The 18884-nt window shown below is 36.6% G+C and overlaps 1 protein-coding gene across 1 annotated transcript in view; it reads right to left on the bottom strand.

Annotated features, from left to right (window-relative positions):
* The window catches only part of ITFG1 (integrin alpha FG-GAP repeat containing 1), a 237279-nt gene that overhangs the window by 10295 nt on the left and 208100 nt on the right, over positions 1-18884 (bottom strand). Inside the window, exons 15-16 of the mRNA XM_021094239.1 lie at positions 1495-1619; positions 832-914 (exon numbers count right to left, since the gene is read on the bottom strand). Coding sequence (XP_020949898.1) covers positions 832-914; positions 1495-1619 — 208 coding nt within the window. The remainder of the gene's footprint in view (positions 1-831; positions 915-1494; positions 1620-18884) is intronic.

The raw sequence follows: 18884 nt of genomic DNA, 5'->3' as shown, positions 1-18884 counted from the left end.
CAGGGATCGAACCGCAACCTCATGGTTCCTAGTTGGATTCGTTAACCACTGCGCCATGACGGGAACTCCAAAAGTTGACTTCTTCTTTTTTTTTTTTGTCTTTTTGCCTTTTCTAGGGCCGCTCCCGTGGCATATGGAGATTCACAGGCTGGGGCAGAATTGGAGCTGTAGCCACCGGCCTATGCCACAGCCACAGCAACATGGGATCCGAGCCGAGTCTGCAACCTACAGCACAGCTCACGGCAAAGCCAGGTCCCCAACCCACTGAGCAAGGCCAGGGATTGAACCCACAACCTCGTGGTTCCTAGTCGGATTCGTTAACCACTACATCACGACGGGAACTCCTAAAAGGTGGGTATTTTTATTTCCATTCTACAGATGTAGAAATTGCCCATCAGAGAGAAAAAAGGACTAGCTTCCAATCTCAGCTAGCAGTGGATCAGAGTTTCTAGCCTACATCTGATGAACTTCAAAATACAATTTAAACCCTGTGGGATACGTACCACTTCTTAGAGCATCTGCTAAAATCAATGCTTACTAAAAAGTCAGCATTCTGAAATTTTAGGATTTATGATGGGTAAACTGAAGACTAGTCTATTGAAGCAGAGTATGTATAAATGCCTAATTACTTAACCTGCTGTTTGTCTAATAAGGTTTAACTGTTCCTTGTGAAAAATGTCAGGGACCTTCTGTGTAGGTATGTTTAGCCATTTAAGGTTTGCTGCAAGCAAATTAAGTGATGGCACTCATGTGAACATAGCAGAGACAGAGTTTCAACAGAGGTAACTATGATTCAGATTGACAGTAATTCAGTTCAAGCAAGGACATTACCTTCGAGGAACATTGTGAGGATATGGAATGACAATTAGCTGAGAATTTGGAATGATTGCAGTCCATTCTTGTTTTCGTATAGACTGTAAAAAGAATTTAAGAACTTTCAACATTCAGGACACTTTAAAAACAATAACTATTCTACATAAATAAGGAAAAAATTTAAATACTGTTTAATTAATTGAAATCCTAGACATGGGTTAAGCTGAATTTACATATATTAGGCCCCCAATAAGGATCCTATTGGCAAAGATTTCTTGATCTTTTCAGGGAAGGATTATATTTCTGTCTCATGGACTCATTAATTCAACAAGTATTTACTGAACACTCTTATGTGCAGCCAATGCTCAAGGTGCTAAGCACAAATGCTGCTTTGGAGATAAAATTCAAGTTGAGGTGGAGTCTGACAATAAACCAAAAAATATTTGGTATGTTGGTAAAAATGATGAGAAAAGGTAGGAAACGGGTAGGAAGTCTTGAGGTTTATGGGAGAAGTGGTAGAAAACTATCGTCAAATTATGATGTGATCTATGTTAAGATAAGCTTAGACCAGTAAGACAAGCTAAGAAAAGTCAAAAATTTTTAAAATTCTTTATAGGGAATAAAAATATCTGAATAGGGAACATTAAAAATAGATTAACTGTAAACAAAATTTTTACTCACCTTCTCTCCTGACGGTCGGGGGATACCAACATAAAGATGATCAAGAAAATTTGCACTTCGACCTAAACCAAGTACATTGTATGGTAGTTGGAGAGCTAAGTGTGCCGACTGGCTGAGTTGTCCAGCTAAATTTATTAGAAAAAGAAAAAAGAACAACACATCTTTGGATATATCCTCATCAAATATTAAAACGATAAAATGTTAAAAAATTTAGGGGCTAGAATTTATCTTTAAGGATAAAAATGTGAAATGAAATGCCCAGTTCATTGTACTGATTCACTTTTTAAAGAAAACAGCTTTACTGAGATATAATCTGCATCCCATAAACACCACCTAGTTGAAGTATACAGTTAAGTGGTTTGAGGTATATTCCAAAAGGTGTTGAGCTGCAAAGGCACAATCGAATTTTAAAAAATTTTCGTCATCCAAAAAAAAAGTCTTATACCCATAAGCAGGTATTCCCATTTCTAATCCCCATCCTTCTAGATAAAGGAAACCACTCACCTACTTTACAGATTTGCCTCTTCAGGCGATTCATATGAGCACGATGCAATGTGTGGTCTTTTCATGAATAACGTTGTGGGTATTCACATACAAGTTTTTGTGTCAACTTATGTTTTCCAAAATGGCTCTTTTTCTTTCTTTCTTTCTTTTTTTTTTTTTTTTTTTTGTCTTTTTGCCTTTTCTAGGGCCGCTCCCACGGCATATGGAGGTTCCCAGGCTAGGCGTCCAATTGGAGCTATAGCCGCCAGCCTATACCAGAGCCACAGCAACGCGGTGTCCGAGCCGCGTCTGCAACCTACACCACAGCTCATGGCAATGCCGGATCCTTAACCCACTGAGCAAGGGCAGGGATCGAACCTGCAACCTCATGGTTCCTAGTCGGATTCGTTAACCACTGCGCCACGACGGGAACTCCCCAAATGGCTGTTTCATTCTACATTCCCAACATTAATGTATGAGGGTTCCAATTTTTATATTTCCTCACCATTGATCATAGCCACTCTAGTGGTTATGAAGTGGTATCTCACTGTATATTTCATTTGCCTTTACATAATAACTAAAGATATTGAGCTTCTTTTCATACACATATTGGCCATGTGTGTAGCTTCCTTTTTAGGACTTAAGGTTGGTAGTGGTCTCTTCTTTCAATTTAGTAATTTCAGTCTTTTTCTTGAACAGACAGAAGAGCAAGAGCTTTGTAAATTTTGTTAATCTTTAATGAAACCAATTTTTGGTTCAACTGCTTTTCTCTATAATTTTCTATTCTATATGTATTTCATTTCCTGTCTTTTGCTTGCTTTGGGTTTAGTTTGCTATTCTTTTTCTAGTTTCCTGAGGTGAAAGGATAGGGTATTGATTTCAGATTGTTTTTATTCCTTAATATAGGCATTTACAACAAGAAATTTCCCTCTAAGAACTGTAGCTATATCCCATATGTTTTTGTTATGTTGTATTTTGTCTTCATTCACCTGTTTTCTAGTTTCCTTTGAGATTTTTTTTCTTTGACCCATTGGATTTTTAGGTGTGTGTGTATTGTTTCATTACCAGGTATTTTTGAAATTCCATATTATTATTTATTTCTAATATCATCCCCTGTAGTTGGGGAACAAACTTGGGATGATTTTAATCTTTCTAAGTTTATTGAGGCTTGTTTTATGGCCTAGCATATGGTCTGTCCAGGAGAATGTTCCATGTGTGCTTGGAAAGAATGCCTATTTCTGCTGCTGTTGGGTGGAGTATGTGGTTGTGCAAGTATGTGGTTTATTTGGTCTACAGTGTTGTTTTCTCTTTCCTTAATCATCTTCTGCCTAGTTGTTTAATACATTGTTGAAAGTGGGGAAATAAAGCCTCCAATTATTTGTTGCTGAATTATTGATTTCTCTCTTCATGTATTTGGGGAGCTCCCTTGTTAGGTGTGTATGTCTTTGTAGTTGTTATATCTTCCTTATGGATTGACTTTTTAATTCTCATTATAAAATGTCCTTCTTTTTCTCTAGTAACAATTTTTGTCTTAAACTCTAGCTTTTTCTGATATTAAAATGGCCACTCCAACTCTCTTTTGGTTACATTTTGCATGGCATAATTTACCATCTTTTAACTTTCAACTAATTTTTTTTTTTTTTTTGGATTTATAGGGCCACTCTTGTGGCATATGGAAGTTCCCAGGCTAGGGGTCGAATTGAAGCCATCCTACACCACAGCAATGCAGGATCCAAGCCACATATGTGACCTATACCACAGCTCATGGCAACGCTGGATCCTTAACCCCCTGAGTAAGGCCAGGGATTGAACCTGTATCCTCATGGGTCCTGACTATGGATCCTAGTTGGGTTTGTTAACTGCTGAGCCACGAAGGGAACTCCCACTTTCAACTAATTTTATCTTTGTATATATATACAGTTTTTGGCAGCACTTGCGGCATATGGAACTTCCCAGGCCAGGGATCAAACTGAGACACAGCAAAAAATGCCAAGTCCTCAACTGCTAGGCTACCAGGGAACTCCATCAACTTATTTGTATCTTTGGATCTAAAATGTTTCTTTTGCAGACCACATCTTGTTGGATCATATTTTATTATCCATTCTGCCAACTTTGCCTTTTGATATAAGTGTTTATTCCATTTACATTCAGTGTAATTACTGATAAGGTAGGACTTTGGTCTGCTATTGGTTTTCTATACGTCTTTTTAATTCTTCTATTCCTCCACTGCTGTATTTTTTTTTTTTTTTTTTTGTCTTTTTGCTATTTCTTTGGGCTGCTTCCGCGGCATATGGAGGTTCCCAGGCTAGGGGTCGAATCGGACCTGTAGCCCCAGGCCTATGCCAGAGCCACAGCAACGCAGGATCCGAGCCGCGTCTGCAACCTACACCACAGCTTATGGCAATGCCGGATCGTTAACCCACTGAGCAAGGGCAGGGACCGAACTCACAACCTCATGGTTCCTAGTCGGATTCATTAACCACTGCGCCATGACAGGAACTCCTGTATTTTTAAAAATTGTTTTCTATTATACCAATTTAATTTTCTAGTTGTTTCTTTTATTACATATTTTCTGAGCTATTTTTTCTTTTTATGGCCACACCTGTGACATATGGAAGTTCGTGGGCTAGGGGTTGAATCAGAGCTGCAGCTGCTGGCTGACACCACAGCCATGGCAACACCAGATCCTGAATGAGGCCAGGGATTGAACCTGCATCCTCAAGGACACAATGTTGGGTTCTTCATCTGCTGTGCTACAATAGGAACTCCTGAGCTATTTTCTTAATGGTTGCTCTGAGGATTGTAATTAGCATATTAACCTAAAAAAACAACTTAATACCTATCACAACTCTGCTCCAATATTTTCCCTCCCAGCTCCTTTTGCTACTGTTATTATACAAATTACATTTTTATATATTATCAGCCAATCAATGGAAATGTATAATTATTACTTTACGCAGTTTTAAAAATCACCCAGGAAATAAGAGGTATTATTTAACAGAAATAGAGAAACCATATTTTATGCTTATCTGTAGTGTTTTTTTTTTTTTTTTTTTGTCTTTTTTTGTCTTTTGTTGTTGTTATTTCTTGGGCCGCTCCCGCGGCATATGGAGGTTCCCAGGCTAGGGGTCGAATCGGAGCTGTAGCCACCGGCCTATGCCAGAGCCACAGCAACGCTGAATCCGAGCCGCGTCTGCAACCTACACCACAGCTCACGGCAACGCCGGATCGTTAACCCACTGAGCAAGGGCAGGGACCGAACCCGCAACCTCATGGTTCCTAGTCGGATTCGTTAACCACTGCGCCATGACGGGAACTCCCTGTAGTGTTTTTTTTTACTTATTTGTGTGGACTCAAGTTATTTTCTAGTTGTACTCTCAATTCAGCCTTAAGGGCTCCCATTAGTATTTCTTAAAGTGCAGGCCTGTTAGTAATGAGTTTTCTGTTTTTGTTTACCTAGGAATGTCTAACATTCATTTAAAAATTTTTCTATTTAAAAATTTTTTATATTTTATGATATTTTTTCCATTATAGCTGGTTTACAGTGTTCTGTCAATTTTCTACTATACAGCAAGGTGACCCAGTCACACATACACATATACATTCTTTTTTCTCACATTATCATGCTCCATCATAAGTGACTAGATATAGTTCCCAGTGCTATACAGCAGGATCTCATTGCTTATCCATTCCAAAGGAAATAGTTTGCATCTGTAAACCCCAGAGTCCCACTCCCTCTCCCTAGGCAACCACAAGTCTGTTCTCCAAGTCCATAAGTTTCTTTTCTGTGGAAAGGTTCATTTGTGCTGTTTATTAGATTCCCAGATATAAGTGATATCACATGGTATCTGTCTTTCTCTTTCTGACTTACTTCATTTAGTATGAGAGTCTCTAGTTGCATCCATGTTGCTGCAAATGGCATTATTTTGTTCATTTTTATGGCTGAGTAGTATTCCATTATGTGTATATATATCACATCTTCTTAATCCATTCATCTGTCGATGGACATTTAGGTTGTTTCCATGTCTTGGCTATTGTGAATAGTGCTGCAATGAACATATGGGTGCATGTTTTTTTTTCAAGGAAAGTTTTGTCTGGATATATGCCCAAGAGTGGGATTGTTGGGTCATATTGTAGTTCTATATTTAGTTTTCTGAGGTACCTCCATACTGTTCTCCATAGTGGCTGTATCAGCTTACACTCCCACCAACAGTGTGGGAGGGTTCCCTTTTCTCCACACCCTCTCCAGCGTTTATTTGTGGACTTATTAATGATGCCATTCTGACTGTTGTGAAGTGGTATCTCATAGTAGTTTTATTTGCATTTCTCTAATAATCAGTTATGGTGAGCATTTTTTCATGTGCTTATTGGCCATCTGTATAACTTCTTTGGAGAAATGTCTATTCAGGTCTTTTGCCCATTTTTCCATTGGGTTGTTGGTTTTTTTTTTTTTTTTTTCCCTGCTGTTGAGTTGTATACATTGTTTGTATATTTTAGAGCTGCCCTTGTCAGCTGCATTGTTTGGAACTATTTTTTCCCATTCTGTACATTGTCTTTTAGTTCTTTCAGTGGTTTCCTTTGCTGTGCAAAAGCTTGTCAGTTTGATTAGGTCCCATTGGTTTACTTTTGCTTTTATTTCTGTTGCCTTGGGAGACTGACATGAGGAAACATTTGGAAGGTGGATGTCAGAGAATGTTTTGCCTATGTTCTCTTCTAGGAGTTTGATGGTGTCTTCCCTTGTTTAAGTCTTTAGGCTAGTTTGAGTTTATTTTTTTGCATGGTGTGAGGGTGTGTTCCAGTTTCATTGATTTATATGTGGCTGTCCAGCTTTCCCAGCACCACTTGCTGAAAAGACTGTCTTTTTCCCATTTTATATTCTTGCTTCCTTTGTCAAAGATTAATTGACCATAGGTGTCTGGGTTTATTTCTGGGTCCACTGGTCTGTATGTCTGCTTTGGTACTAGTACCACACTGTCTTGATTACTGTGGCTTTGTAATATTGTCTGAAGTCTGGGAGAGTTATGTCACCTGCTTGATTTTTGTTCCTCGGGATTGCTTTGGCAATTCTGGGTCTTTTATGGTTCCATAAAAATTTTTGGATTGTTTGTTCTAGTTCTGTGAAAAATGTCATGGGTAATTTGAGAGGGATTGCAGATAGATAACATTCTTCATTTTAGAAAGATAGCTTTGTCATATATAAAATTCTTGATTGAAAGCCTTTATTTTTTCATCACTTTCAATGTATGCATCATTCCTTTCAGGCCTCCAAGGATTCTGATGAGAAGGCAGCTGTTAATCTTGTTGAGTCTCTCTTGTATGTGCTGAGTTGCTTTCCTCTTGCTGTATTGAAGAGTCTCTCTTTGTCTTTGTTTCTTGACAGTGTTTCTCAGTGTGGATCTCTTTGAGTTTATATTACTTAGAGTTTGTTGAATTTTGCATATGTGAAGATTAATGTTATTCATCAAACTTGGATGGATTCAGCATTATTTCTTCAGATATTTTTTTTGCCTCTTTCTTTTTCTCTCTCTGCTAAGACTTGTCTTAGGCATATGTTTGTATACTTGACAGTGGCTCCACAGGTTCTGAGGTTGTTCACTCTTCTTTTTTCTTCCTGCATACTCTTTTTTTTTTTCTTCCTGCCTACTCTTAATTGACCTATATTCAAATCTGCTAAGTCTTCTGCCAGTTCACATCTGTTGTTGAGTCCTCCACAGAATTTTTCATTCCAGTTACTGTACTTTTCAACTCCAGATTTCTATTTTATTTTAATTTTAAAATTTTATTTAATTTTTTTTTTTTTTTTTTTTTTTTTTTGGTTTTTAGGGCCACGACCATGGCACATGGAGGTTCCCAGGCTAGGGTGGAATTGGAGCTGTAGCTGCCAACCTACGCCAGAGCTACAGCAATGCCAGATTTGAGCAGCGTCTGTGACCTACACCACAGCTCACAGCAACGCCGGACCCTTAACCCACTGAGTGAGGCCAGGGATCAAATCTGCAACCTCATGGTTCCTAGTCAGATTCGTTTCTACTGTGCCACAATGGGAACTCCTTCTATTTTATTTTTAAAAATGATCTTTATTTCTTTATTTATATTATCTATTTTGTGAGACAGTTGTCACACTTACTTTTAGTTTTTTTCATCCTAGCTTCCTTTAGGTCTTTGAATATGTTTAAAATAGCCAATTTATAGGTTCTGTCAACTAAGTCCAACATTATTGGGCAAATTTTCTTTTTTTAATGTGTTTGTGGCATACTTTCCTGTTTCTTCGCATGTCTTAAAATTTTTTTTTGTTGGATTTCTTAGATAATATAACATTATGGTAGTTCTCTCCAAGGGTTTGTTAGTTTTTCTTGTTGTTGTTATTGCTCATCTATTAGTGACTTTCCTGGATGAATTCTATAGATTTTGTATTCCTTACCATACCTGCCACAATGTTCTTTCATTTTCCTACTTTTAAAATTCTTACTCTAAGCCTGGATTCCTAGGGTGCATACCTGAGTCAGTATAACTTAGTGATCAGCTAATAACTGGCTATGAAATTTCCTTAAATATCTTGCCTATATGTCTTCTACTTTTTGTCAGTGGGATTTGTGTGTGAAGATATGTCCTCAAACTTTGGGCATTTTAACAAGACAGCCTTAACTTTCATTCAGGGTAGCACACTCAAGCTAGGCACTGAATAAAGTAGTTTTCTTTCTAGGCATTTTCTTAGCCTTCTAGATCTCCAGGAATATGTTGTAGCCTTTCAAAGTTGCCTATGGTTATCGAGTGCCCAGAACTTCCTTTTTGTGTTTTGGTCAAGCTCTTGTTCATTACATCTGGGATTCTGCCAGCAGACCATTATTTTTGATGATGTCCTGAATAGGGTTTGTTTTTTTTTTCCTTTCCCTACTAGGCTGACCTGTGAGTCAAATCAAATAGTCCCAATATCTTGAGAATAGAGATTTTTCTAGGGAGTTGCTAGTTCATACAAATATTGATGGTGCTATAGGGATGGGAATTTTAATGGGGCTCCAAAGGTCTGTCCTGTCCACTGACTGTAAGGCTACTAGCTGTTCACAGCTGCTGCACCATTTAATAGAGAGGGGAGATGGGATGGAAACAGCTCCAAGTTAAAATGCTACAGACCCTTTGTCTGAAGGATCATTAGTTACTCTTGGATAGACAATGCTCAGAAAATTCTGTGGTTTTGGTTAATTTCCAGAGTTCTGAGACTGTTAACATTAGTTGTTTGGCCAGTATTTGTTTGTTTGCTTATGAAGGGGAGTGGACAGCAGGTTTATGAAGTCTTCACACTAGCATTCCAGAAGTCAGTCTCTCCCTATTATGGTTCACTTTTAAAGATTATATTTATTTGCTAGGTATTTGCTACCTAGTTAATATTTAAATGACAGGGTTAGTTAATATCTAAATATTTTAATATTCAGTGGGACTCTACCGAACATTACTAATGTTACCCAGAAATATGAAATCATTAGAAAGCATATATATACCCGATTTTTAATATAATTTTTAATAAGAGAAAAGCATATTGAAAAAAAACAGTGAATTTAGGGATAGGAATTCTGAATAAACTATGTATGTAAAATTATAAAGCAATATAGTTAATTGCATGGGCCATAGAATTAGTCTCCCTTGGAAAGTTATGCTGATTGAATGATAATGCTTAAAACAGTGCCTCACATATAGAAAAAATACTCAATACATGCTGGCTATCTTTATTAGCATAAATTTATTATTACCTTGTTAAAGTAAATGTTAAATATATAAACATTTCATTATACTGTTAGCAAAGACTGACTTAATAGACAGCAAACCAGACTTAAAAATTGTTTTTTTATAATCACCTTACTGAAAAGAACCAAAACAGAAACATTTATCAATAGTACTCTATTAAAAAGGCCCACTCTGACTACCCTATGTGAAACTGATGACTCCTCTATCCTTCTTACCCTGTTTTATTCCCCACCCCTACAGCAGATATCACTTCCTAACAACTACATAGTATTAACAACTTACTTAGTATGTTTATTGCTTCTTTTCACCTACTGGAATGTAGTCTCTATGAGGGCTGAGATTTTGGTCTGTTTTATTTACCTGTGTATTATAAGAGCCTAGAATAGGCCTGCCATATATTAGGCACTCAATACATATTTGTTCAAAAAATGAAAGAAGAAATAAAAGGATTTTTACCCTCTAAATATGCTGACCTGAGACTTAAAACATATCCTAATTAAAAAATACTATATCAGTTTATACCACATAGACACCAGTACAGAGATACAACATACCTAAATGTATCAGTTATAAATAAGAATTTTGAACAATTTATAATAACTACATAAAAGGCATTTGTGATATCAATTAGACACCCTAACCACCAGATTAAAATGGCTTTATGTTCTTTCACTTATAACTACATATTTCTCCAAAATAAATTAAGGATTTATATAATAAAGTTATTTATTTAAATTTAAATTAAAAAAAATTTCTTAAAGCTGATGTGTTCTTATTCTTCAGAATATGATACTGACACGCAGTTTTTTTTTTTTTGATACGCAATTCTGATTGGTTAACACCACTGCAAATTAGGATATGCTATAATTTAAGATCCTGAATTAAGTAACAAGGCAGTACAGAAGATGAATTCCATTTTAATAACTCCCATCCCCATTTTAGATAAGATATTGAAATCGACTTCACTGTCTAAGAGTACTAGATGTGAACTCCATCATAACTGTAGCTCTGATGTCTAGTTGCCAAAAATGAAACTTAAATAATAATATATATATGCTGACATAAGAGGCAGGGAGAGCAAAAGGGAAAATTCAGTAGCCAAAATGGGGGGAGAGGAAATCATTGAAATTTTATCTTTCTTGGTGTGGTATATATGGTGTGTGTGTGGTTTTACTCTTGAGTCAAAAGAACACTCAATTCTATCTCCCTGTAAGGCTTTAAGCCTCAAGGAATTTTAATCTAATAGTAATGCCTGCGACTCCTCTGGACTGCCCTGTTTTGAGGAAAAATAGCATCTCTATAAAAACGAGATAAAAGGACACATTCAAACAACCAATGTTTTATGTAGCTTTAGAGAAAAACAAGGCTCTTTTTGGGAGAGAATTAGTCTAAGAAGTATATTATCAAAATGATGGCCCTGAAACAATACTACATTGACATCAATTAAAATGGAAACGAAGAACACTCAGGACAAAGTATAAACATTAAAATACTCCTGTAAACCATAACAGAAGAATTAACAGCTATTGAATGCTTATGATGTGCCAAATACTGCGGCAAGCATTTCTTGTATATAATTTTATAATTGTTAACAATAATTGTGTGTGGGTAGGTACCATTATTATCTTTACTATGAAGAAATCAAGAGATCAAGCAATTTGACCGAAACTACAGAGCTTCTAAATGGTGGAGCTGGGATTTTCATTTTGGCAGCCCAATCCCAAATCCACACCCTTCATCATTACCAGTGATCCTTTTTTCAGTTGCAAATTAAGTGTGGTATTTGTCTGGATGCTCTATAAAAAGGACTTCTCATGACAGAATACCCACTCCTACCCCCACCAGTGCCAGTTGTTCATTTCTTCTCCTATTTGGATCTCTGTATTTGTAGCTTCCTAGGATGTGATCTGGAAATGTGTAACATTTTCTACGCAGTCATTCCAGTTAACGGATTTTGTAAATTCCAGACTGTAGGCCTATACATTTTTTCTATTTCTAAGTCGATCTTTAATTTAATTTTATTTTTATTAAAGTAGGGCTATGCTTGTGCTTGTGGCCCTTGAGCCCATTGAGCCTATCTTGGGCTTTGTGATACTCCAGTTCTATACCGAAAGCCTGAGTTATTTAAGCTATTCTGCGAGATGAGTCTGGTTTACCTTGTTGATCTTCTATTATAGGCACCAACTTTATTATAATTATGTTCATAGAGGATACAAGACAAAAAAGACAATCCTCTGGATATGGACTAGCCCTTAACCTACACTACAATAAGCTTAGGTTCTCTGGCTCATTCCAGATAGTTTAAAAAGTTATAACTGGCAGAGTAAGAAATTTAGGACTAGTCTCACTGCTTGTAGGGGGATGCTCAAAAAAACACCATTGTATTTTTCTTCCATGTGGTATGTCTTAAATTATATTTTCCTATAAGAAAACAATGAGAATATTAGGCAGGGGACAGTCATTCTCTGAGGAGAATTTGTAATTTTGAGAATGGCAAGCTGTATAATAACAAATGGTAGACAAAAGTCAAGAAAAATTAAGCTAAGACTTTAAAAGAAAAATATGTTTTCATATTTTATGTTATTGGGTTATCAAGGATGATTAGGATTCTTTTAAAATCAGTGGATTAACAAATTTTTTTGGCTGCGCGTGTGGCATATGGAAGTTCCTGAGCCAGGGATTGAATCTGAGCTGCAGCTGAGATCTGTGCTATAGCTGTGGCAACACCAGATCCTTAGCCCACTGCACCATAGCGGGAATAAGTTTTGATAAATTAAAATTTAGAAATACATTATCAATGCTTCCCTTTGCTGCTCTTCTAATTTAACTGCTAACAGAGTAAGTTTCTGACATAGCTATTAAAATCTTTCTAGCTATAACAATTATCATAGTTCCTTGTTCCTGAATGCCAATCTGGGGTAAGAATTTGTGTTATGTAATGTGATAGGGCTTACTGTAAATGTTTATCAAGTCAGATATCTAAGCCAGAAAAAGTCTAGTAATGTAATTGGTGTTTATGGCCTACCCTGATAATATAATCCTTTCCTTGATACTTTAAAATAGTTTTAAGGTTTCATATAATTGTAATGTATACATGTAAGGATAACCTGACCCCCTTGCTGTACAGTGGGAAAATAAAAAACAAAAAAAAAACCAAAACCAAAACAAACAAACAAACAAAAAAATAAAATAGTTTTAAGGTTTCAAACAACTTACATGTGAACTTTATAGAAAAGAATCTTCATATGCTATATATGTGTATTCTAATTCTTTAGAAATTAAAGAAATCCAAAGTGAACTTTGTGGCTTCTTACTAATAGATGTCTTGGATATTCTGGATAATACAGAATATCATAGCTGTTATAGTAGGATGATTTTAGGTTAAATACCATTGCCTTTTTTTTTTTTTTTTTTTTTTTGTCTTTTCTAGGGGCACTCCCCGCGGCACATGGAGGTTCCCAGGCTAGGGGTCTAATTGGAGCTGTAGCCACCAGCCTACACCAGAGCCACAGCAATGCGGGATTCCAAGCTGCATCTGCAACCTACACCGCAGCTCATGGCAATGCCAGATTCTTAACCCACTGAGTGAGGCCAGGGGTCAATCCCCATGGTTCCTAGTCAGATTCATTAACCACTGAGCCACGACGGGAACTCCCTGACCACTTTTATTTATTTATTTACTTTTTGTCTTTTCTGGCATGGCACATGGAGGTTCCCAGGCTGGGGGTCTAATTGGAGCTGTAGCTGCTGGCCTACACCACAGCCACAGCCTCGTGGGATCTGAGCTGCGTCTGTGACCTACACCACAGCTCACGGCAACGCAGGATCCTCAACACATTGAGTGAGGCCAAGGATTGAACCCGCAGCCTCATGGCTCTGAGTCGGATTCGTTAACCACTACCACGACAGGAGCTCCCAGCATTGGCCACTTTTAAATAACAAATTATCAACTAAGATAGAATAGTTGTCAAATAAAGCAAGTGATAAAATGTATAAAAACAGCAATGATTTTCAACATTTAAATTCACTGCTAAAGTGTTTAGCCAGTTATAGGGAGAGGCAGCTAATTCCTATATATAGAATAGTAATTATAAAAGGCTACTTGTTGTCAACAGGCTAAATTTACCTGCACTTGTCAATATCATATTGTAACGTGACACCAGAATTTAGAAGTGGGAAAAAAGGGGATAAAATAGATTTGGAAGGTGAGGAGAAGCCAAAAGAATTTTTGACTGAGAAAAATAAAAATATTGGTATTTAATTTTAAAATCTGGATACTTTTCAGGCTGTATATATGATATTTAAAACATTTACTAAATCATAGCTTCTTAATTTTTAAGAAATTCATTAATTTAAATTAAATGAATAGCAACTCATAGAAAAAAGAAATGAAGCAGTTGTTCTCTACTTGATGGTAAAATGTTTTATTGGCTTATATGACTCAGCACATAATTTTATTCCGACTTTGAGAAAACTTAGTTTCCAGTTTCCATCTGTGATCAATTAGTTTATTCTATAGATATTACCAGTTGTTCCCTACTTGATGGTAAAATGTTTATTGGCTTATATGACTCAGCACATAATTTTATTCCGACTTTGAGAAAACCTAGTTTCCTAGTTTCCATCTGTGATCAATTTGTTTATTCTATAGATATTACCCACCTGCCATGTATCAGGCACTCTGTTGATTTGAGAAGCACCTTAATCAATCTAGATCAAATTACAAACCTAAGACATATGTTAATTTAATGTCACTATATAAATACTCCTTATTTTTAATAGTCCTACTTAGTAATTAGCTTAAGAACAAGAAATAGGCTGTCTTCATAGAAAAGCATAATCCATCTACAGAAAGTAAATACCTTTAAAAAGTATGTGATGTTACCAGGTGCTCTAGAATGTGGCTCCAGAAGAAAGATCATATAATAAGTGAACAGTATATGGGGAATTTATGAAGCTACATGTCTAAATGCTGGATTCCTGGATTTCATAAATTAGGACTGTAGCAATTTATGGAAAATTTCTTAAAACAATGGTTGTCTTCTTTTTCTGGCAGTCAGCAGGGGAAGGGAGAGGAATCTACTGACGTCTGACTGTTGATCCTTTGGAGTATTTTGAATTATGTCTGAATTTAGCTTCTAGGTAACTGACAAGGGTAAAGTGATGAAGGTGGGAGGACTCCTACAGATTCAAAATAGCTCCATAAGAAGAGGTGCTTAGGTGCTTCCACCCTAGTGACTTATTCATTTCTATACCCCATTCCTAGGGCCTAGGATAGTGGCTGACACGTAAGAGGTACTTTGTAAATGCTGTACTAACCTGAAGGTTGGCAGTAAATAACAAAGTGTAATTTATACAGTTGTTTAATTTTAGTTTTCCTTAAGGTCTAATAATACCCTATACCAATGGCTGCTGTTAAAGATCTCCATTTGGGGGAGTTCCTGTTGTGGCACAGTGGAAACGAATCCGACTAGGAACCATGAGGTTGCAGGTTTGATCCCTGGCCTCACTCAGTGGGTTAAGGATCTGGTGTTGCCATGAGCTGTGGCATAGGTCACAGATGCGGCTCGGATCTGATGTTGCTGTGGCTGTGGCTGTGGAGTAGGCCGGTGGCTATAGCTCCGTTTAGACCCCTAGCCTGGATACCTCCATATGCTGTGGGTGCGGCCCTAAAAAAAGACAAAAAAAAAAAAAAAAAACCAAAAAAACGAAAAACTCCATTTGGGCTTTGAATTAAAATACCTTGATACCAGCTAAAAGACTGGAACTCCAACAAATTCTGATGAGATATTATGGAAAGCACACAGGATTTGAATGCCAAAGACAGTATTCACACTGCTTTGTATCATCTTTAGAATTCTCGTTTATTTATTTACCTAAACATTTGCTGAATGCACAGAGATGAAAAAGACACATCTTAACCTGGAGATGCTTAAAGATATAACTAAAGATATAACAACAGAAAAATATAATGTGAATGCTTCCTTATCTATAAAATTAGAATTAGAATACCACTACTGAATGGGTTTGATAAGGCAATTAAAACAATAGTACTTACTTTTTAATGAATAAAAAAGTGCTTTAAAAATTGCAAAGCACCATATAAATGTTAGTTGTTATTTTTATTAGATAATCATTCCACATATTTTTTTTAGGTTGAATTTCAATTTGAAATTAATTCCTGAAAAATAGGGTAACACCAATTTTTCATATACATTTTTCTCATTTCTCTTTTGGAATAAATCAGGAAGCTTGGAACCCTAGATCAAGCTTTATCTGTCCACCTGTTTCCCAGTTATAAATCTACAATGTGAGAAGCTTTTTAAAATTGATATATAATTCACATGCCACAATGTCCACCGCTTTTAAGTGTACAATTTAGTTACAAAGTTGCACAACTGTCACCACTAGTGCTAGAATATTTGTCACCCCTCCCAAAGGAACCCTGTACTCATTAGCAGTCACTTCCCATTACTTCCTCCCCCAGTTCCTTTCTCTCTCTGTGGATTGGCCTATTCTAAACATTTTATATATTTATTTTGAGAAAATAAGTAGTTTGATTCTGAAAACTGCTCTTCTACAGGTTAGTGCACATTAGCATCTAATGAAGGAATGATAAAAGCCATTTCCAATGCATGTAAAAATAATGCAAAGGGAAACAATAAAATAAACCCACAACTCTCATAAAGTCAAATTTCATTGGATGTTGTTGCTGGTAGAAGTCTAACTTAATGGTCAGTGCTCCTTTCCAGAGTTGCATCAAGGAGGTAAATTTTCTTTCAGCTGTCATTCTCTGGATTAAGAAGATAAACTCTGGTTTCCAAAGCGGACAGTGTGGTATAAATGAGCTAAATGGGTAAGCTTGGCTTGTGCTTTATTTTAGTGCACTTTATTTTTCAGCTTGTAGATCCATACTTCTTTGAGAGTCAAACCAATGGGCCATGGCATTTTGCTATAAGCTGTTATTTTTTAATGGCGACAAAAACCACAAGGGAGTAAAACTGCTTACTTCTAAAATAGGGATAAAAAGATGCATAGCTACTTTAGAAACCAAAAGTGAGAGGCAGTTTTTTTTTTTTTTTTGTTCCAAATTGCAAGACAGTTTATTTTTAATGAAACATGATTTAAAAATACATGTGTATTAAACTAGGTAGCTGTCACATGTTAGCCAATTTTGGAGAGACCTAGACACAATTTACTTGGCTATCAAGAGACACAAAACACAAAAATACCTTATAATTTTTCCTTTACCAAAGTTGGTTATTTCACACGTACCTCTCGGATAGAGGACATGATTGAAGTTGTGACTGTCGGTAAACATGCAAGTTATCGCCTTCTCCTTTTCTACACTTCTTTCCCTTTCCTGTCTCCTCAAGTCTGCACGTCCTAAACTCACCATTTTAATAGCATTGACAGGGCATATCTGGCTCTTAAAAGTTTTTTTCATTATACTTGATTTACAGTGTTACGTCAATTTCTGCTGTACAGCAAAGTGAAGCAATCATGCATACGTGATTGTCAGATATCACACTTGGCTTTTTCCTCATCATACTTGGGTCTTAGGCCAAAAGGAATACATTCCTTTTAGCAATTATTTATTTTTGTATAACCAACCCACCCAAAGCTTAGTGGCTTACAACTCTAACCATTTCATTTCTCATGAGTTTGTGGGCTGGCTGGGCTCACTCACATGGCTATTCATATGGGAGATCAGCTGGACTGCCCGAGTAGGTATCTCTCCTTAAAGTTTTTCGCTCTTAAGGTGACTAAGACTGGGGAGATCTTAGGGCAGCACCCCAAAAGGGTAAGTCTTGCGGTATAAGAGCTTATTAAGGCTCTACTTGTGTCACCTTCACTGATGTCCCCTTGGTCAAGCAGAGTAAATGTAGAAGGAAACTACATGATGAGTCACTGGGGCCATAAGTGTAGCAATTTGTATATCAATACTCATTAAGGTAAACTATGCTTTTTTTTTTTTTTTTTTTTATCCCTTTCCCCCTTACCTTTTTAGTTTGGGAAGTTCCTATTGACATCATAGAGCTCCATGATTCTTTCCTTGGGCACGCCAAGCTGCTACTTCATTTCTGTTACTGTGTTTTTGATTTCTAGCATTTCCTCACCCTCCCCCCCTTTTTAGCCCTTAGGATTTTTATTCATAGTCATCTTAAGCATCTAGTTTTATAATTCCAAAATCTGTCATAACTGAGTCCAGTTCTCTTTTTTTTTTTGCTATTTCTTTGGGCCGCTCCCGCGGCATATGGAGGTTCCCAGGCTAGGGGTCTAAGCAGAGCTGTAGCCACTGGCCCACGCCAGAGCCACAGCAACACGGGATCCGAGCCACGTCTGCAACCTACACCACAGCTCACGGCAACGCTGGATCATTAACCCACTGAGCAAGGGCAGGCACCGAACCCGCAACCTCATGGTTCCTAGTCGGATTCGTTAACCACTGCGCCACGATGGGAACTCCGTAATTATTTTTTAAAAATATAAAATCCTGAAATAAATTAAGTAGCATTCATATTCTAAATTACTTTTTATAAATATACATAATTAAGTAAAATGTATTATAATGGTTAGTAAATAAACTGCTCACTGAATTAAATTTTTAAATAAATATTTTATGTAAAGATCAATGGCTATACTAAATTTCAGGTCATCTGCCAAATGATAAAGAAAAAAGTGCTAGAGCAAATAAATGAAACCGATGGGCATATCTGCCTAGGATACCAGAGTTTTTCCTCAATCTACTTATGGAATAAAAAGAAAATATTTGAAGATATTATAGCCTTTGTGTGTACAACAGATTTTAAAAACCAGAACAGGATTTTCTTTATTGATTGTCAAATTATTTCCTTTTTGTGTTGCTCCTAATAGTTTCATTTCTCATGTTTTGACTTTGCTAATGCTACATCTACATTACTTCTTGTTCACTTTTGATCCACATTATACACCGGTCCTTCAAAGGAAGACTTTCTTCACAAAGTGTTACCTGTGAATCAGTCCACAATGGTCTCTTCATTTTTTTTTGAGCTCCTATAGAACTTATTGTTGCCACTAATTTGACACTTGTTGCTTTGTAATTACTATTTAAGAAGATATTTTAACATATGTATGTCTAGCTCCTGACATATAAAGTTCTTGATGCTGGAAATATAAAGTAACCA

The sequence above is a fragment of the Sus scrofa genome, chromosome 6 (assembly GCF_000003025.6).
Source record: "Sus scrofa isolate TJ Tabasco breed Duroc chromosome 6, Sscrofa11.1, whole genome shotgun sequence".
Taxonomy (NCBI): domain Eukaryota; kingdom Metazoa; phylum Chordata; class Mammalia; order Artiodactyla; family Suidae; genus Sus; species Sus scrofa.
The sequence above is the reverse complement of the archived record's forward strand: the minus strand, read 5'-3'. Positions and strand labels throughout refer to the sequence as shown.